Below are 20442 nucleotides of genomic sequence, written 5' to 3'. Positions count from 1 at the left end.
GTGGTGGGGGGACGTCTGTTTATTGGCGGGGGTCCAAGCCGCGGGGACGCGGGTGGCGGTCAGAGCGCCGCGACGCAGTCGGTGCCCGTGTATCCTGGCAGGCGTAGAGCGAACTTTCGGCGCACGTCGTCGGGCACGAATCTGCCGGCCACGAAGTGGTGGCGGCCGGAGAAGCGGCCGGCGCAGCGCTTGGGCGCAGCGAGCGATACCAGCACGTCCGGTCGGAGCCCGTCCTCGGCGTCGCCGCCGCCGGTCTCGGCGTCCCAGCCTGAGGGAGGGAGGGTGGGGGAATCGGGAGCTGGGAGGGGTGCTTGCCTTCAGGCGAGAGAGTCTTGCCTCCTCTCCACCCGTTTCCCCTTCCCCATCAGACTCAGCCTCTGCTCTCTGACGCGTGAGGCTTGGTCAGACCTGCCTCCCCATAGTACTGAGCCTCCGCCCTCAGACCAGTGTCTCCCCTTCCTTGGAGATGTTTCCCTCGTCCTATGACCGGGGCGTCGGCCCTCATCTTTTCTGCCCCTGCTGCCATCATGCAACCAACCTTTCTTCTCCATCTGACTCAGCCTCTGCCTTCAGACTACATCGTTTCCACCTGCTGCCCTTTCCCAGTCAGACCCATGCCTCTGCCTTTGGACCCAGCATCTGTCCCAATTCCTCCCTCCCGATCGATCTTGACCTTCCCCACTTCGACTAGAGCCTCTTTCCACCCAGGCTTCCTAGCCAGCCTTCCTCCTCTGACCAGATCCCCACTCTCCACTCAGGACAGACTGGCCTTCATCCTCAGGCAAACCTCCCCCCCTAAGACCTGTCTCCTTACTCCTGGTCCTTGCCTCTGACAGGATGTGGCCCCCTCCCCACCCAACCCCGACGTCCATCCTCCTCCCTCTGACCTGACATCTCTGTCTTCACCCTCACACTAGATCTTGCCTTTTGAATGGACAGGACCCCGCCCCCTCCCTCACTGTGCCCTAGCCTCTGCCAGGTCTCAAATGAGCCTCTACCTTCAGACTAGGGGCCTTGGCTTCTCCCCTGCTTCTGACCAGAGTCTGGAGCCACTAACTAAAAGCCTTCTCTGTCTGACTTTAATCCTTCCTTCTGTGATCCTAGTCTCTACCTTCAGACCAGACAGCTCCCCTCTTCATAGCTAACCCCTTGCTCTGTGGCACCCTGCTGGGGGTGGCCCTGAGGTCTTGAAAGCTGGGGGACATCCCCCTGAGTATGGCCACCCCTGTGGAGGGTCCGGCTGGCCAGCAGCTGTTTGTTCCGTCTGCCCGTCGCCTAATGGCTCCAACAGGCGTGGGGCGGCGGCCAGGACGGGCGAGGCCTTTGCCGAGTGAGCTCACGTCTGCCCAGGCAACTGGGCCAGGGTGGGCAGCGGGCATGCTGGGCCGGGTGTGGAGGGGTTGGGACATGGGATCACCTGGGCAGCAGCCTCTGTCTTCCCCATCTTAGGGATGGACGTGACCCTCACCCAGAGTGCATGAGCCATCCACGCTGGGGAAACTGAGGCTCAGAGAAGGCAGACAGGCTGGGCCCATCAGAAACTGGGGTGCAGAGGGCCCCCCTCCCAAGGCCCCAACATGCCCCTCCCCCTCCTGCCTGGCATGCCTGAAGGAATGTCCAGGCTCACAAGGGGGATGGACAGCAGCTTGAGTGTGGCCAGCGCACGAGTGCAGGGGCCTCCGATCTCTCCCGGCTCCACACCAGGGCCCAGCACGGCATCCACCACCAGCCCATAGGCATCGTTGATGAGCTGGACCTGAGAGGGCGGGCATGGTTAGAAGGTGGCCTTTGGGCACTGCCTCCCCCTTCCCCCCTCAGTTGCCACCAAGCGCTGACCTCTGTGGGCAAATAGGACAGGAAGGGGATGTCCATTTTCTCGCACTGGGTAGTCAGGTCCCGGTGCAGCAGGTCTAGTGAGCGTGTAGGGTAGAAGATGGTCGGTTCATACTCCTGGTGGGGAGGGGCAGAAAGGAGTCGGCCCTGAGGGCCCTTCCAGGCTTCCTACTGGGCCTTACTTAGCCCCCAGATCTGAATATGAGGCCAGAGACCCTGCCTGGGGCAAGCACTGGGCATATTCTGTGCCTCCTGGGACAGAAGGAGGAGGAAGCAATTTCTGCGGGGACAGGGTTGAGGGGGTGACCCTAGGAGGCCAAGGGGGTCCTTGCTACTCACAAACACCCGCAGGTGCCGGGCACAGACCAGCCCCACCGCCCCGTTCTGCTCCGGGCCACACACGACCAGCACTGTCCTCTGCTTCCGGGAGAGAGTTGGCAAGGGGAACACCTGGCAGGGGGCACAGCAAAGGCAAAGGCATGATGCTTGGAATTCCTCCTTATTCAGGTGGGGAAACTGAGGCTCGGAGTAGCGAAGGAACGGGCATGGGCCTGGAGGCAATAGAACAGGAGGAAAGACATTCTGGGCAAGGGTGTAGCCCCTTGGGGCCTCAGTTTCCTCCTTGGAGATGCAGAGTCCTTGCTTCAGGCTCTGCCAAGCTGGAGCAGGAAAACGTGCCTTCTGCCACCACCCGGCGCCCAGAGTGTGGTTTGTTTATTCTCGGCCTGAGTTGCAGACATTCTTCCACCTTTTTCCACCGCAGTGGCTGCCCCTCCCCCGCCCACGTTTCCAGGCCTCAGCCCTCCCAGAGGCCCCAAAGTTGGTGTGGGGGGGGGGGGCGGACAGAGGGAGGGTATTTTTTCCAACCTGAGATGCCCTGTCTCTCTCCATCTGCCTCTGTCTTCATCTATCTTTCTCTCTGTATCTCTCTGTGTCTGTCCCCATCTGTCTCTCTGTGCCTTCATCTCTGTCTCCTAGACTGTGTCTCTGTGGGCCTGTGCATCAGTCTCTTTAACACAGGAGTTAAGAGCACTGGTGTTCAAGTCACAGCCCTGCCCTGACTCTCTGCATGGCCTCTGCCCCCTCTCCTCTCCCAGCCTCACTTGGCCTCTATCAATTGGGAGTGACAGTGGCACTGACATGGGGCCTCTCGGAGACAGGGCACCCCAGGGGGCCTGGCTGTACCCTGACCTCCAACCACACAGACAGCCAGGTATACCTTTTTTGTCTCCTCCCCAAGGTCTCGGTGAGGTCCTGAGCCACCTGCGACCACACTAAGCCAGGTGCGGAGCCCTGAGACCGGAGACTGAGGGAGGCAACAGTGACTCCAGCTTGACTGGGACCGAGGGCCCTCTGGACAGACTTGGGGCTTTCGGGGCAAAAACTGGACGGCGACTGGTCAGCAAGGGCCAGGCAGGAGTTTACTACACTGGGTATACTTTTACTTTTGGGGTTTCACCATTTCCTTCTCCTTCGGGACCTTCACAATCAGGATGTTTCATTTGAAATAGAAATGTTAAAAAAAAAAAAACAACTGAGCCTACATGAAGAAAGCGATTGTGTTCAACAAAAGTCTGCAGTGGCGACAAGAAGAGGAAGACAGGGAGGCAGAGAAGGGTTACGTGTGGGAGCCCTGACACCATCGGGCACTTCTCTAAGGCATTTGTGTTTATTAGCTGGTGTCAGTTTATTGCTCTTTCTTTGGAGGGGGAAACAGGCCCGCGGTTTGGCAACATGACCAAAAGCACGGGATAGCGGCATCTTCGTTGCTTATCACTCTCGCATCCCTTGCGGGCACCTCGAGGCTGGGACTCTGCTAACTCCTCCCTAGGACCTACACTATGCAGGCCACCCCTGCCTCTGGGCCTCAGTTTCCTCATCTGCAGCATGGGGAGGGGGGGTGGTACTCAGCCTCCAGGAACCGATGTCTCCTTTACGGAGATCCAATTGATGGCAGAGGCAGGTGGTCACATCTGTACCTCAAGGACCTCAGGACCATCCTGCAGCAGCTTTAGTCTCTGCTCCCCGGCCTCCAAGTCTCTGGGGATTTCTCTATCTGCCCTGACCCTCACTGACACCTGGGGTCTTGGGTCCCTGCCTGGTCTAGACCAGTGATGATCCTCTCTGGGCCTCAGTTACCCCACCTGAGTGATGGGCTGGAGTGGCTCCACACAAAAAGGGGTTTCTTGAGACCTGGATCAGCCTGACCACAGGGCTCATGCAGCTAGGCCTCCTCCACTCTGGTAGGCTGGCCATCTGGTTGGGGTCAAGGTCAAAGATCAGGGGTTAGATACCTTGGTCACAGCCACAGCACTAGCATGGCCACACAACTCCACCAGCTGCTGCCGGCCAAAGCGATAATCTTCCAGCAGCTCCCGCTCCAGGGCTGCCGCCTCTGCAGTGCTGGGGGACAGAGTGGGGAGAGACGCTCAAAGACACACAGAAAGAGAGAGAGGCTCAGATGGAACCGGTAATGTTCCACTAATCTCTCCAGCTAGGCCCTAATGCCTCCCCCCCCCCCCCCCCCCCTCAGTTTCCCCACCAGACGTGCTGGCGGTTGACTGGCACAGCGGAAGGTTTAAGCTGAAGTCCAAGGCACGGGCGCCCTCTGGTGGTCGAGGGAGGCGTGGCGGCGCGTGTTGGTTCTATTGCCCCAAAGCGTGGGAGACTGGAGCCGGGCCCAGATGCGCCCGCCCCCACCGCGGAAAGAACCCAGAAGGAGGAATGGAGCGTGAGAGACTTTGATGGGGGCGAGGGGCCAGTTGCATGCAGTGGAAACCGCTGAGCAAGCTCCAGAACACCTGAGGGGGCAGACTGGCCTGGGGAGGGGGGTGGTGCCTGAGGGAGGCAGATTTTGAAGGCTGCAGAGGGGTTCACTTAGGGAGGTGGATGGGGAGCCCACGGCTATGGGGCCTTATTGGTGACCCTGCAATAATTGTGGCCAGAGAATTGGGGCTTACCCATCTGGGGTGAAGGTCTGCCATCAACTCACCGAGTGACTGGGCTCTGTCACATCTGAGTTTTGCTTCCTCTTTTGCAAAAGTAAAGACAGGAAGGATCGACTAGATAATTTTCAAGGTCCATTTCAAAATGCAAACATGGGGCCCGCTATTTAAGATTTAAGAATTTTCAGATAATGACAACAGCATGAAACTAAGCGTTGGGCCCTATTAAGAGCAGGGACCAAGCTGGCCCTGGCTTAGGGACCTTCCAAAGAGCACCTACCCCCACCTCAGCAGACCCTAGAGAGCACAGTAGTGGTAGTAGGACCAGGCCCAGAAGAATCAGAACATTCAAGCACTCTGAGAAGCCAAGTGACTTGCCCAGGGTCACCCAGGAAACAAGGGGGAAAAACCGAGACTTCTGCCCTTGGTGTCTCCAGAGCCGTGGATAGGGTGTGAGCAAAGAGGCAGGGGCAGACCTACAGACAGCAGAGGTTTCTTAGGATGAATCTTTAGGGTCCTTCCTTCAGTTCTGTGAGGAGACCACAATCTTTTGGCCAATTTTTGCAGTGTGATCAGGCTGGGCAGGAGGAGGGGCATAAGTAAGGACTGCTGTGGGATGGGGAATCAGGGAGGACTTCTGGAGGAGCTGGCCTGGAGCACTATGGGAGGTAATCCACGTGGTAAGAACAGCGAGGGTGGGAATGAGCTTGGCAGATTCTAGGGACGGAAGTGAGGCCAGTGTGGCTAGAGCGGAGCAAGCAAAACAGAAACTGGGTCAGAAAGGCACTTCGGGGGTCCACGTAGATGGGGGAGATGGATTGAGGCTTAGGGCAGGGAGTCTACACGCCCTGAATCATCCCAACAACCAGAGCCAGATTCAACCCCACCTGACTTCAAATAAGGTTGAAAGACCAGTTGAGGAAAAGGAGCTCACGGTGGGACAAATGAGGAGCACCCCTCTGGGCAGGCCACCTAGGTCCCAGGAAGGAACATGGGAGAAGGTGTTTGGGAATGTGGTTCATTCCTCCACCTTCAACTTGTGACGGGTCTGGCTGTTGCCCCCACAGGAGGGCAGAGAGGAGTGTGGGAGGACCACCCATTCCTCCTTTTCTTCCTCTGCCCCAAAGTTTTGGCCTCAGGCCACCGCTTGGAACATTATCTCCCTGCCTAACTGGTCATTAGAGTGATAATGGGGACTCCATGGGCTAGGAGCCTGGGAGTGGCGACAGTGGCAGCTCTGGGCCGGGTATGAGTGGGAATTAGGGCTGGTGGGGGAGGGAAACAGGGCAGAGCCATGTGGGACTGGGCAGGGCAGGAGGCTCAGCTATGAGGGTGCCTCTTGCTGCTCCCAACATCAGCTCCCAGATGAGAGGAGCTGTGAGGACCAGGATTCCCCCACAAGCAGGAAGGCTGAAGTGGCCTGCTTTCAAAGGAACTGGGCCTGACACTCCCAAAATACTTCCCGGAGCAGGCCCTTACGAAGGTGAAGCCAAGGCCAGGGCACCCGTGCCAGACCCTCCCTGCTCTCTTGGCTCCCTCTGCTTCTCCACCTTCAGGCCTCTGCCCACCAGCCCACCATCTTTGCCCATCTGGCTGCCTACAGCAGTTTCATGGCCCCCAAACTCAACACAAGAGCCACGGGGCTCTGAAACTTGAATGCCAGATGACATCACCACTTGTCTCAAACCTACTTATGGCTCCCCAATATTCAGAGAATATTCAAATTCCTCACCACACCTACACGCCCATTATGTCTCTTACCTCATTGTTTCCTCTCCACTTGCCATGTTCCACTCCTACCCACCCCACGGCGCCCCATCACCCCTCAGCTGGCATCTGAGACCCCACACAATTCCACCCTCCCCCCCCCCCCCATGCCAGATGAAATCACAGATCCAGCTTCCTTCTGCCTAGGATGTGCTGGGTCTACAGGCTCAATCTGGACATCAATCAGTCACTGGACAGTATCTGCCCTGAGGGCCTGAATGGACAGTGGGCAGAGGACAGATTTGTCAGCCAAATCTGGTTTCCACTGAGGTCCACAGCGCTGCTTGGAGTCCCAGGGCACAAGGACTTAAAAGGAGGACATAAGATGAGGACTCAGGACGAGATGGGAGACACAGCCACAGCTGCCTGTTTCAGACCCCAAATCCAATCAAACTCCTGGCAAGTGGTCCATGTGTTCAAAAATCCCCCTAGCCCTGGCTCAGGCAGTGGCTTCCTTCCCCAGCCCTCAGTTTCCTTCTCTGGACAAGAAGATAGTCGCAGGTGGACCACCAAGAGGGGTGTGAGTGAGGAGCTAACAGCTCAGCTCTTCCCAGGGAAGACGGGGAGATGAGGGTGGGAGCGCCAGGGTCCCTGGGTGAGATGGAAAGGGGAGGTGGGCCTTGGTTGGGTTGTAGGGTGATGGGAGAGCTACTAGTGGTGTTCTGAATAATTCAGAAGGGCGGGCTGAGGAGGATGCAGTTTCCCTGGCAACTTGGCTAGGAGACGTTGGCAGCAGCAGGCTTCAGGTTTCGTCTTTCCGGCGAAATGCGAGGTGGGCCTTGGATCCCCCCAGGCCCCATACCGGCCATGCCCTTCCTCTGATCTATCCTGCCCATGATGCCCCCCTCCCAGCCATGCCCTTGCCTCGGGGCCGCATCCTTGCCACGGTCTTTGACGTCCCCATCCCTGGCTGACCTGAGGAAACGCCGCTCCTCGGGCGCCTCCACTGGGTCCGGGCGGGCTGCGCTGCTCATGGCCAAGGTAAGCCGGGACGCGCAGCCTGGCTGCCACCGCCACAGCCTTTTAAGAGCATCCCAGGGCGGATGGGGGCGTCCTCGGTCCTCCTCCCTTCCCGCCCACCCTGTGTATCCGCCAATCAGGTGATACCGCGAAGGCGCTGCGCGCAGGGATTGGCTGGCGGGTGCAGGCAGATTTAACCCTTTCGTGCCAGGAGCGGAGCTGCCCCGGGGATGGAGCAGAGTAGAGACGTGGGTATTAGCAGGGCAAGGCACGGACGGGTAGCGACGGACCTGCTACCCCTGTAATGGGGTCTTGGCCTGGGGGCAAGGGGACCTACCTCTGACACCCCTCCACCCCATGCTCCACTCTTCAGATCCCCCATTTACTGATGCGCCCAGGGTGCAGGATGGGGAGCCCCGGCCTGGAAGGGTGGGCTGCTGACAACGAGGACTTCAATAGAGGTAGGAAAATCCAGGCATATTCTTGAGCCAAGGCTGATGGATCCAGGGGCAGTCTCTGGGTGAGTTTTGAAACCACCCTACCTGGCATCTTCTGCAGAGACCCCAGGTCTAGACCCTATATCCCCAGGCCGTGTGTAACCCCATGGTGTCCCACGAGCCTTCCTTCAGTCGCTGGGACACAGGCAAACAGGTCTCCAGAGCATTTATTCTTTCCAGTGGGGAGGGTGCAGGGGTCCAGTAGTCAGAGGGGTGCAGGCCCCTATGTGTACCACGTAAAGCCGTAGGCGGCGTTGAGAATCTCCTCGTTCGTGCGCAGCCCGTAGAGCTCGCCCATTATGGGGTTCACCCAGCGCGTTGTGTGGAACACAGACTCACCCACCTGTGGGAACAGTGGGGTATGGGTGGGGGTGCAGCTACCCCTTCAGGCCCACACTGCCTATTGGGACCCCACTAGGCCTGGTGACTACCGTGCCGACACCAAAAGCTGCTGCCTTCCCCTCCTCACGCCTGGCACCCACTACCCCTCTCGGCTCCAGGTTTTTCCTGGGAGGCTGTGTTCCTGCAGGGGGCCTGGACCCCCACCCTCCCTACCCAGGGCCCACCTTCCAGTCAGGCACGTCCTTCATGATGATGGCCTCCTCCTCCAGGTTCTCCCGAAGCATCTGCAGAACCCTGTGGGGATGGAATGGGTGGTAGGGGACAGGCCTGAGCACCGAGAGACTCCCGAAAAGACGTGCCAGATCCTTCCCTGTTCCACCCCTATCACCTCCTGCCACTCCCAACCCTGCATGTGCCAACCCTTCTTGTCCTTTCCTTCCCCTACAAACATTTACTGTCCTCCTGCTGCAGCCTCAATGTCCCCTCCTCCAGGGAGCCTTCCTATTCTAGCCCTTGGGTCTCCCCCACATGCCAGGACACAGCTGTCAGCCCCCAAATGCATTTTTGTCATGTCCTGCACTGCAGGCTGGGACACTCAGGCCTGTGACCTTCCAACCCTGGTCCCTGCAGCCCCACCTCCGATCCTTCTCTGCCTGCAACAGTGGCATCAACGCAATGCGGGCCTCGAAGTCCTCAATCTGCAGGCGCCTGTGAAACCCAAAAACCAACAGTCAGATCAGATGAAGCTGGAGTTCGGGGTAGATGATGTGGCCTCAGGCTCAGGCTGATGCGTGGGGAGGGGAGCTGGCAGAGAGGCGAGTGAGTGGGGCAGGCTTGGGGAGTAAGCTCTACCCACAAGAAGATGAGAAGGCGGGGTGTGGGCACGTGGGCTGGCACAGGCACTGGTCTACAAGACTGATGGCTTCGCACTTTCTTTTCAGTTAAAAACCTTAGTTTTTAATCCTAAAAATAGCCCTGGCCTGATGATTGTGGTGAACTGGGGACAGGGGATGGGACCTTCATCACAGGGCTCTGGGCCCTACAAAACCATATCCTCTTCCTGTCAAAATAACCCTGGGGTGTGAGCCCAGGGCAGGCAGTTCTGTGTGTTCCAAGCCACCAGCCCCATCTATACTGAGGGCACGGCACCCAGTGATGTGGCCCCTGGCCCTGTCCCCTCATCGCCAGAAATCTCACAGCCTCACAGGGAAGGGTCTGGATGAAGTTCAGCCCCCACTCCAGCCCTCACACCTCCTCCCATCTTCCCAAACCCAGAGGAGCATCCCCACCCCAGGCTGCTGGCCCCACCACAGCCCCACACTATTGTCACCGTGTCCATACTCCTGTGGGTGGTGCATATGGGGCAGCTGGACCCAGTTTGAGCTCACTCAACAATGTTGAGTACCTGACACAGGCTGGCCTTCTCCACCACCACCCTTGGGGGGTGCTAAGGACACATATCACAGGGTGTGGCAGGGCAAAGGGGCCCAGCCAGTAAGGGGCCAATCAGAAGGGGTCACCTGGCAGGGCATCCTGACAGCTTAGAGGCAGCGAGAGTCTGAATGGAGGCCACTATCTGCCTCGGTCCCTCAGGCCCCATGTGGCTGGCAGGGTCATTGTGTTGCATGGCCTGTTTCTAAGCCCTTATTGTCCTCTTTGCCTGGTTAATACTGACAAAAAAACCAGTAAACGAGCAGGCCCTGAGCCTGCCCTCCACCTCCACCTGATGGGTTGTCCTGATCCCAACCCTCAAGTCCCTAGCAGCGGAGGCCAAGAGACACCTGGTGAAGAGCTCCTTTCTTGCCATTTCTTTCTGGAAGGCCCATACTTCCTGAGCCTTGAGGGGCTGAGGAAGGGCCCCGAGGGACACCAAGACCACAGGTGCACCCCACGGTCCCCAGCCTGGGGCCTACCTGCGCTCTCGGTTCCACTTCATCATGCTCCAGTACCCAAACAGCAAGGTCCCGATGCCCACAGCAAACATGCTGTAGCCTGTGGGGAAAGGGGGCACCAGCTCAGCGCCTACCCTCGGGAAAGGCCACCCCTTGTAGTTCCTTCTCATGAAGCACAATCTGCTTGCTGTGCACGGACACTGGAAATATGGACGCGAGAGAAGGTGAAAGTCTTAGTGACCCCCTCCTAGAGATGGCCAGTACCATCTCTAGTGCGTATTTCTTCAGATTCTTTTTTTGTCTCTGTGGAATGTCCACCAGCCCTCTTCCCTGGACCCGTCCTTCCCAACTGCAGACGACTCTCGATTCCGTGCACCTGCCTTGCAGGCAGGGACACCAGGCTGCCTCGGCTTTCCTCTGACAAGTGCGGCAGCTGCGGCTGACACACCTCCGCCCCTCATCCCCCCATCCCCGTTTCTGGAAGGTACAGGCTGAGCAGGGCTTGCAGGAGGGCCCGAAGGCCTTGCTGTGTATGATCGGGTGGCCCCAGCCCCACAATCTTGTTGTTTGGTTCCCAGTCAGCAGGTGCTTCCACGGGGAAGGGTAGTATCTACAGCTGGGCCCAGCTCCATGGTGGCTCCGGCTGCCTGGGCCACTTCTCTGAGTGCTGCCCACAAGGAGCTGGGAGGGGCTGCCAGAGGCAAGCAGTGCCCTGCAGGGGCAGCCCAGCCCCCCCCCCCCCAGGCTCCCGGGGGAGCTGCTGCTTCCTGGCCCAGCAGGGCCAAGCCCCCTGCCTGGACACCAGGGGACAGAGGCTGCCATGAATATTTACTGACACCAGCAGGCACCTGCGCTATAATTCTGACTGACACAGGCTGTGGGCCTGCTGGGGTCTTCAGGGAGGCCCAAGCTGCCTGGGGCCTGGCTGGGACTGGCTCACCCCATACCCTCTCATCTTCTGAGTTGTGATCTCTTCCCTGGATGGGCCTCGTGGCTGCTGGGAAGAACTGACAAGCTCAGGCAGGTCAAGTTCCAGTTAACAGCCACTAAATGACCAGCAAATAGTGGGTGAGGCCACTCCCTAGAACCTGTGGGGGTGCACAGTGGGGACTCTGGGAGTCGCGGCCCTGCTCCGTGTCTGCAAGGGGCCTCTGTTGTCCTGGTCTTCGTCCTTCTTCTTCAGCTCAGCTCCAGCACAGGGCTTTTCTGGCACCTCTGCTGGACCCAGAGGTGCATGAGGAACTGGTTAGATTTTTTAGCCCCTCAGTCAAACCTGTTAAAAATATGAGCTGAGTAAGATACTTCCATGTTACTGAAGGTGGGACAACGAGGGCACCCTGGTTCCTGTGCACAGAGGCAGAACCTTTCTCGAGGCCCGAGTGCCTGGGACCAGCTTCCAGTGCACCTGTGGCTCTTACACATGGCTGACCACCTGTGCTGGGCAGGAGCGTTTTAGAAGAGCTGCCTCTTTCTTTTCAGTAGCTGCAGAGGAGCCCAGGGGCCTCTTCTTTCAACCCAGGGGATAAGCCTGGGCTGTCCTCACGGAAACCTCTTGCCTTCACACCAAGCACCCGCGTGGGCCCCTGAGTAAAATAAATTCCAATAAGGGGGCCTTTACAATGGTGCGGCCCTTTCTTGCTGACAGTGGCAAGGCCGAGACCCCAATCCCTCGGTATGGGTCTGTGCCTCAGGAGCTTGCCCGTCTGGTGGTGGAGGCTGACGAAGGGCATGCCCAGAAGGGGGTGCAGGCCATGAGTAAAGAAGACCTGAATAAATAAACATCCTGTGTTCACGTACTGGAACTTAACACTGTTCAGACGGCAGCCCTCCCCAAACTAAGGTACCGATTCAGCGCGGTACCCAACCTTCGGAATCCCAACCTTCCCCCTTTACCAGCCCCACAGGAACTGAAGAGCGGATTGTGAAATTCGTGGGATCAGATTAACCAAACAATTCTGAAACAGAACAAAGGGGGAGGACTTGCACTTTACAGTTTCAAAACTTAACACCCAGCTGTGTGTACAAGATAAAATAGCGTGGCACGGCACCAGGGTAGACATGTACATCGATGGAACAGAGCTGACTGGGAGTCCAGAAATAAACCCTCACATTCACGGTCAATTGATTTTGGACAAGGGTGCCAAGACAATTCAACGGGGAAAGAATAGTCTTTCAGCAAATTGGATAAGTGGACAACCACACACAAAAGAATAAAGTGTACTTTTTCCTTCCCCCATGCACAAAAATTAACTCAAAATGGATCAAAGACCTTAATTTGAGAGCTAAAACTATAAAACTCTTAGAAAACAGATGAGTCAGTCTCTGAGACCTTGGATGAGATAATGGCTTCTTAGCTTTGGCACCAGAAGCACAAGTGGCAAAAAGAAAAAAAAAAAAAAAAAGATGATCTAGACTTCATGGAGATGAAAAACTTCTGTGCCACAAACGATACTGTCAACAAGCTGAATGGAAGAAAGTCCTTGAAAATCCTGTATCTGATAAGGGAATGATATCCAAAATGTATAAAGAACTCTGCAAACTCAGTAATAAGATGAACCCAATCAAAAAAATGTACAGGGGCACCTGGGTAGCTCAGTCGGTTGATCATCTGACTCTTGATTTTAGCTTAGGTCATGATCTCATGGCTCATAGGTTCAAGCCCCTCATCGGGCTCTGCACTAACAGTGGGGAGCCTGTTTGAGATTCTGTCTCTCTCTCTCCTTCTGCCCCCTCTCCAGCTCTCTCTCTCTCTCTCTCTCCAAGGGAAAAAAAAAAAAGTACAAAGGACTTGAAGACGTTTCTCCTGGAAGTTATACAAATGGCCAATAAACACATGAAAAGATGCCCCACATAATTAGTCACCAGGGAAATGCAAATCAAAACCAAAGTGAGATGCCACCTCACACCCACCAGAATGGCTAGAATTTTAAAAAGAAAAAAGAAAAAAAAAAAAAAAAGGAAAATAATCAGTGTTATCCAAATATGGAAAAACTGGAACTCAATACACTGCAGGTAGAAACGTAAAACAGAACAGCTAATTTTGGAAAACAGTGTGGCAGTTCTTCAAAATGTTAAATGTGGAGTTACCATCTGACCCAGCTAGGCCACTCCTAGGTGAAATTTCACTTAAGAAAAATGAAACCTATCCACACAGAAGCTTGCACAGGAATGCTCACAGCAGCCAAAATGTGGCAACAACTCAAATGTCCATCAAGTGGTAAATGGATACACAAACTGTGGTCCATTCACACAAGAATATTATTTAACCATAAAAAAAAAAAAAAAAAAAAAGAAAGAAAGAAACTGCCACACGCTACAATATTCACATTAAAAACATTATGCGCGCCTGGGAGGCTCAGTCGGTTAAGCATCTGACTCTTGACTTCAGCTCAGGTCACGCTCTCTCAGCACAGAGCCTGACTTGGGGCTCTCTCTCTCTCCCCATCTCTCACTGCCCGCCCCCACCCCACCCCCCCACCCCACTCACATATTCTCTCTTTCAAAATAAAAACATTAAAAAATAAAAACCAAAAATAAAAACATCCTGCTGAGTGAAAGCACCCAGACACTAAAGGCCACATAGAGTAGGACCCATTTATATGAAATATCTAGAACAGGCAAATCCATACCAGACAGAAAGCAGACTGGTGGTTGCCAGCAGCTGGGGGAGGGAGGATGGGGAGTGACTGTTCATGGGGTTTCCTTTTGGAGTAATGCAAGTGTTATAAACTTAGATCCGGGGGATGGTTACGCAACTCTGAATAGACTAAAATCAACCATTTGTACACATGAAATAGGTGAATGGTCTGGTTTGTGAATTTCAATAAAAATGTTAAAGACACAAAGGAAAAAAAAAAAAGGCCCACCTATTGGGCACAGGAAGGAGCGGAGAGAAGAGAGCTGAATGGAAAAGATGGAGGTAGCAGTCACTTTGGGAACAGCATAAATTAAAGAAGGTCTGAGCCAGCTTGGCATGTTCTAGGACACTAGTGGAGAGTGATGTAGGCAGACAGAAGGGGAGTGGGTGCCAGGCTTGGGTGCCTTACGGGAGCAAGGGAGGGTAGGGCTAATGAGAACAAGGCTCAAAAGCAAGGCTGGAGGAGGGGCACAGGAAAGATGATTAGGGTGGGGCGCAGGATGGATGGCAGGGCCTTTGCACTTGCTGTTCCCTCCACCTTGGGGATTGTTCAGAGAGGTCCTTCCAGCCCACCCTGGGTAAAGCAGGCCTTGGTTATCTGGGGCCTCACCAAAATGAGAAGTTCCGGTGTGATTATTTTAATCTCCTCTGCTAGGCTGTGAGCTCCTCCAGACAGGGCTCAGTGCCACGTGCGCATTCAACAAGCAATTACTGAAAGCACGTACATACACAAAGACCACGCCGCCAGAAGGGGTCTCTTCCTCACCCCTCTGCAGCCAGGAAAGACTGGGATGGGTTTGTATGTAGTACAATGCGAGTTGGTGTGAAGGGGTGCAACTAGGAGGCCTAACCCTAGATAATGGTATAGAAGCACTACTGTGTCATGAACTGGAAGAGGACTGGAATGAAGGGCACATTTGTGACTTAAAAATAAAAAAGAGGGGCACCTGGGTGGCTCAGTTGGTTGAGCATTGGGGTCTTGATTTCAGCTCAGGTCATAATCTCACGGTTTGTGGGTTCAAGCCCCTCATCGGGCTCTGTTCCCCCCCCCCCAATAAATAAATAAACTTTAAAAGACAGAAAAAGAGAGAAAGAGAGAGAGATGCTGACTAGGAGTCCAGGGAGAACCAAGGGCTGGGACCCTTCTGCAGCCTGGTCTGGGTACAGGTCACACAGGTGCACATGCATAAACAGACTTCATGCCACACACCTGAGGGATACACTGGCCTGGGTGTTAAGTTATACTTTGAGAAAAGAAATGAAGACATTCACATCACATTGTATTTGTTCAATCTATTCTACGATGAGTCAAGTGCCAATGTGATGCCAATCTAGCCTGTAACCTGTTTTTTTAATGACCCTCGGGCTAAGAACACTTTTAGGTTTGTAAACAGTTGTTTAAAAAAAAAAAAAAGCAGCGGCAGTGGATAGAGAGCATCTGGCTAGCAAAGCATAATTTTTTAAAAATTGTTAATGTTTATTTATTTTTTTAAAGGATCAATTTACTAGCAAGTTAACTGAATCACATCTTTTTTATTTTTTAAAATTTTTAGGGGCTCCTGGGTGGCTCAGTTGGTTAAGCGTCTGACTTCAGCTCAGGTCATGATCTCACAAATTGTGGGTTCGAGCCCCACGTTGGGCTCTGTTCTGACAGCTGGGAGCCTGGAGCCTGCTTCAGATTCTGTGTCTCCCTCTCTCTCTCTCCCCCTCCCCCGCTCGTGTGCGCTCTCTCTCTCTCTCTCTCTCTCTCAATAATAAATAAACATTAAAAAAAATTTTTTTTTAATTTTTTAACATTTGTTTATTTATTTATTTGAGAGAGAGAGAGAGAGAGAGAGAGAGAGAGAGAGACAGAATGTGAGCAGGAGAGGAGCAGAGAGAGAGGAGGAGACACAGAATCCGAAGCAGGCTCCAGCCTCTGAGCTGTCAGCACAGGGACCAACGCTGGGCTCGAACTCAGGAACCGTGAGATCGTGACCTGAGCCAAAGCCAGTTGCTTAACCCACTGAGCCACCCAGGCACCCCAATGTTTATTTATTTTTGAGAGACAGAGCATGAGCAGGGGAAGGGCTTAGGGTCTGAGAGAAAGGGAGACACACAATCCAAAGCAGGCTCCAGGCTCTGAGCTCTCAGCACAGAGCCGGATAGGAAGCTCAAACTCGCAAATTTCAAGATCGTGACCTGAGTCAAAGTCGGACACTTACCGACTGAGCCACCCAGGCACCCACAAAGCATAAAATATTTATTGGGCCTATATAGAAAAAGTTTGCCAACCTCTATTCCGGGACACAAAAAAGCCAAGAGCTTGGGAAGAGCTTGAGTTTTCACCTGATACTAACTTTCCCACTGGCTGAATTACCTTTTTTTTTTTTTTTAAACCATGCCCATATATTTTTTTTTTAATTGAGGCATATTTGCGTAACATTAAATGTAAAGTTCCTCGAGTTATGGGAAATGTATTTACCCTTGTTTAAAAGTTTGTATTTCTCTGTTAACCCTGGGTGCAAAGCATGTGACCCTTCTACTTTTTTTTTTTTTTTTTACATTTTTCTGTGTTGAACCCAATAACACAATTTTAAAATGTTATTAAAACATCTGAAAAATTTAAGAATACATATTCCTGGGACATCCACAGGTAGGGACTACCAGAGAGGAACATCTTCTAAATTCCCTCAATGTTCCCGTTTCCGCACCAGTTTTTCTCTGGATGGCCCTGAGTGCAAGTAGCAGCCTCTTACTACAGAAGCGATAGGGGATCCTCGGGTTCCACCTCCCTTCGCGGCGCCCTCAAGTCCCAACCCTGACACCCCGGCGCAGTGCGACACTGACCCGACAGTCCCCGACGTGGAAGGTTCCGCTTGTAGTCGATGGGGCCATAGCCCCCCGGCGGGGGCATGTCCTGCTTCACCTTCGACGCTGCCATGTTCTCAGGACCCGTGCTTCCGACCGCGGGCGGAAGTTACGTCCGGCGGTCGCCGCCATGATGAGTGTGGCGGAACGTACCGCGCCTGTCTTAGGCAGGACTAACTGGGGCACGTAGTACGCTAGGGTAGCGGTCCTACAGCGAAGTAGAGCTCCGGGACTGGGTTCAGGGATCGTCTGGGCAACCAGGCTGCAGCCGAGGACTCTTTCTTCTCTCAGACGGAGCTAAGCCCAGTCAGTGTAGACGCCTGGAGCTCGTCCGGTCGCCTGGGCCCTTGCCCTAAAGGACCTCCCTCCCCTACACCTTCCCTCTGGTGCGATGCTCAGACCATTCAGAGCCAGGTCACCGAATTAAGCCCCCTCTCGTTTTCTCCCCGTCGCGGGGCACTGCGGGCAGCCCAGAGCTTCACATGGCTAGGGCTGGGTACACGAAGTTGGGGGACGACTGTTGTTCGTATTTGACTCATGAGAAGCCTCCCCAGTGCCAGGCACAGACTCTGCTTCCCGGTCGTGGTCGAGACCCCTTGCCAATAGCCTCTAATGGGAACTGGGGCATTCAGAGCAATTATGAGTCACAAAGCCTGATAGCCTTGGGGGACCCTGCAGGGCGGGGTCCAGGGGGCCCTTACCCCGAGGCGGGGTGACGCCCACAGTCACTTCACAAGGCAGAAACTGTTACCTGGGCAATAAAAGGCTCCGCAGGGGCAGGGACCCGGGAGTGGGCACATGGGGGTGCGGGTGTGCAGGTGCCAAGCGCCATGGGTTAGGCCCGAGATTGGAGTCGGGCCGCCCTCCGACAGTAGCCGCCTCCTGCTCCCCGCGCGCCCCAGGCGCCACCATGTCGGGCGACAAACTTCTGAGCGAACTCGGCTATAAGCTGGGACGCACGATAGGCGAGGGCAGTTACTCCAAGGTGAAGGTGGCCACGTCCAAGAAGTACAAGGGCACGGTGGCCATCAAGGTGGTGGACCGGCGGCGCGCGCCACCTGACTTTGTCAACAAGTTCCTGCCCCGCGAACTGTCCATCCTGCGGGGCGTGCGGCACCCGCACATCGTGCACGTCTTCGAGTTCATCGAGGTGTGCAATGGGAAGCTGTACATAGTGATGGAGGCGGCTGCCACCGACCTGCTGCAGGCAGTGCAGCGCAACGGGCGCATCCCCGGGGGTCAGGCGCGCGACCTCTTCGCGCAGATCGCCGGAGCTGTGCGCTACCTGCATGACCACCACCTGGTGCACCGTGACCTCAAGTGCGAAAACGTGTTGCTGAGCCCTGACGAGCGCCGAGTGAAGCTCACTGACTTTGGCTTTGGTCGCCAGGCACATGGCTATCCTGACCTGAGCACCACCTACTGCGGCTCGGCTGCCTACGCGTCGCCTGAGGTACTCTTGGGCATCCCATACGACCCCAAGAAGTACGACGTGTGGAGCCTGGGCGTCGTGCTCTACGTCATGGTCACCGGGTGCATGCCCTTCGACGACTCGGACATCGCTGGCTTGCCCAGGCGCCAGAAGCGCGGCGTACTCTACCCCGACGGCCTCGAGGTGTCCGAGCGCTGCAAGGCCCTGATCGCTGAATTGCTGCAGTTCAGCCCGTCCTCCAGGCCCTCAGCGGGCCAGGTAGCGCGCAACGGCTGGCTGCGTGCTGGGGACTCTGGCTAGAAGCCGGGGTTCCCGCCATTTACGCCGCTCTGAGCACTGCGCAAGCGCAGCGCACGCGTGCGAGGCGTGCTTCCGTACTCCCGCGAAGCCGACACGCGCCACTGCGCACGCGCACACCCCCTTCTCCTCCTCCCCCTCCCCCCCGCCGCTTTTCCTTTCTCTGGATGGTTGGGGCTGCAGTCGCCCCTGTTTAGAATCTAGCTCCTCTCCCTATGATCCCAAGAGAAAGAGGGCGCAAGCGCTTCCTCTGTTTCCTAAGAGAAGTCCCCGGGAGGGGAAGGGACGAGAGGAATCGGAAGCATTGCGCTAGCGCGGAATGAGCGATGGCTGCAGGCAGGCCGTGGCTACTTGGAGGAGCTGCCAGCGAGTGGACGCGTGTGAAGGGCGCCCTCCTCGAGACAGCCGCGAATGCGTGTGAGGGACGGCAAGCTCCCGGCGCTGCCTCCTTGGAACTTGCAATAAAGTCGCTCTTTCTCGCACCTGCCTCTGGCAATGGCCCCCTTTTACCGAGTGTGTGTGTTGGGGGGGGGGGGGGGCGGGGAGGGTGTTTCATCCCGCAGGGGAAGGCAGGCATGGAGCCCCATTGTAGAAAAGGCTTGTTGAGGTTCTTGTCTTAGGTCTCAAAAGGGAATTGGGAAGATTCAAACCAGACTTTTGGGCTCCCCAACCTCAGCCGACTCGAAAGGGCTTTGGGGCCATCCCAGGTGTCGTGATGGCAATGGAATTGCTGGGCTGGGGAGCAAGGATCCTAGCACCCTGCCCGTGTTTAAGGATGGAACCGCGTGGGGGTGGGGGCCTCCTGCTTTAACATAAATTGAGCGTTTACAGATGAGGAAATTGAGGCCCATACAGATGTCATTTGCCCAGGAACACAGCTGGAATTTGAAACCAGAAAAGGCTGGAGTGGAGTTGGGGAGGTGGTGGAAACTCTCCTTAGTAAAAGTCCTTCCTTGGTAAAGAAGTTGTCTGGGGCAAGGGGAGGGGAGAGTCAAGGGTAAAGCATGAGACTGCTGGGCAAGCTGGTTACTTCAGTCCTTTCTTTATTCATACATTTATTGAATGCCTACTGTGTGCCAAGCTCTGGGACTCAGCAAAGAGGCTTGGATCCATCCCTGCCCTCAGCTAGGAGGCAAGTAAAAAGTCAAGTAAAAAATGAGTGGCGTGTAAAGAATTGTAACTTGTGCTAAAAGCTGGGTGAGGGGAAGGACGAGTTACCAAGGAAGGACTGAAGCAGACATTTGAGCTGAACCCTGAAGGAATCAGTCACTGGAAATAGGAGAAGGAAAGTGTTCCAAGTGTTCCCAAGATATGTTGGAGCTGGTGTGTTTGGGTAATGCCAGGAAGGTCTATGGCTGGAATAGAGAGGGAGGAAGAAGAGGTGGAGAGGTGTGTATCTGGACAGGGGACTCCACAGGGCCTGGGGGAGATTGGGGACTTTTGTTGCAATGAGATTACTGAGTTTAGTGACAGCAGCTGTCTCTCATTTGCGGTGTGTGGAGATGTCTCCCTAAGCCCTAATCCTGCTTGCCTCCATCGGAGCTCCATGCATTTCCCAAGGAGGCCGATTATCTTGTGGGTCTGCCCATGCCCTGCTCCTGCTCACTCACCCTTCGTGGCTCTCAGGTGCCCTGCGCGTTACCTACCAGCTCTTCCCTAACCCCCTTAAAGAGACAGCTGAAGCAATTGAGGCTAAGAGAGGGGAAAGTGCCTTGCCTCTAGTCTTGGCTGGTTCACATCTGAGCTGAGAGAAAACCCACCCCCTCTGGTTTGCGCTAGAAAAGCGTCTCTTCTGGTCTGGACCATACCTTGGAAAATGGAAGTGGGAACAACCTCCAGGTTGTTGGGAAGGGCTGTGGGTTTTTGAAGGATGGCATCCTGAGCCTTCTTAAGGGTCCCACCACTCTCAGAATGAAACCCACTTCTTCATCCTTTTGCCCCGTGGTCCAGCCACACTGCCTTCCTTGTCCTTGACTCTCCAGGTTTGGCC

At 55.3% G+C, this 20442-nt stretch overlaps 3 protein-coding genes across 4 annotated transcripts; 1 reads left to right on the top strand and 2 right to left on the bottom strand.

Moving 5' to 3' along the window:
• Nucleotide 1: 1 nt before the first annotated feature.
• Nucleotides 2-7609, bottom strand: YJEFN3 (YjeF N-terminal domain containing 3). Of its 2 annotated transcripts, none has more exons than XM_045492559.1 (6): nucleotides 7461-7609; nucleotides 4128-4236; nucleotides 2173-2283; nucleotides 1837-1950; nucleotides 1628-1756; nucleotides 2-268 (listed from the first exon to the last, which is right to left on the bottom strand). In XM_045492559.1, the coding sequence occupies exons 1-6, from the start codon at nucleotides 7517-7519 to the stop codon at nucleotides 20-22; spliced, it is 771 nt and encodes a 256-aa protein (XP_045348515.1). In that variant the 5' UTR covers nucleotides 7520-7609; the 3' UTR covers nucleotides 2-19. The 2 variants fall into 2 exon arrangements, with proteins under 2 accessions (XP_045348515.1, XP_045348516.1); XM_045492560.1 differs by having other exon boundaries at nucleotides 1606-1756; nucleotides 7461-7604.
• Nucleotides 7610-8151: 542 nt separating this feature from the next.
• On the bottom strand, nucleotides 8152-16837 carry NDUFA13 (NADH:ubiquinone oxidoreductase subunit A13). Its single transcript, XM_045492561.1, has 5 exons — nucleotides 16703-16837; nucleotides 10258-10336; nucleotides 8981-9052; nucleotides 8569-8638; nucleotides 8152-8345 (listed from the first exon to the last, which is right to left on the bottom strand). Exons 1-5 carry the CDS (start codon nucleotides 16794-16796, stop codon nucleotides 8226-8228), a joined length of 435 nt encoding a protein of 144 aa, XP_045348517.1. The 5' UTR covers nucleotides 16797-16837; the 3' UTR covers nucleotides 8152-8225.
• Nucleotides 16838-17246: 409 nt separating this feature from the next.
• Nucleotides 17247-18934, top strand: TSSK6 (testis specific serine kinase 6). Its single transcript, XM_045492557.1, has one exon. The coding sequence runs from the start codon at nucleotides 17634-17636 to the stop codon at nucleotides 18453-18455; it is 822 nt and encodes a 273-aa protein (XP_045348513.1). The 5' UTR covers nucleotides 17247-17633; the 3' UTR covers nucleotides 18456-18934.
• Nucleotides 18935-20442: the final 1508 nt, after the last annotated feature.

The sequence above is a fragment of the Leopardus geoffroyi genome, chromosome A2, assembly GCF_018350155.1.
Source record: "Leopardus geoffroyi isolate Oge1 chromosome A2, O.geoffroyi_Oge1_pat1.0, whole genome shotgun sequence".
Lineage (NCBI taxonomy): Eukaryota > Metazoa > Chordata > Mammalia > Carnivora > Felidae > Leopardus > Leopardus geoffroyi.
This window is presented reverse-complemented; position numbering and strand designations above follow the sequence as displayed.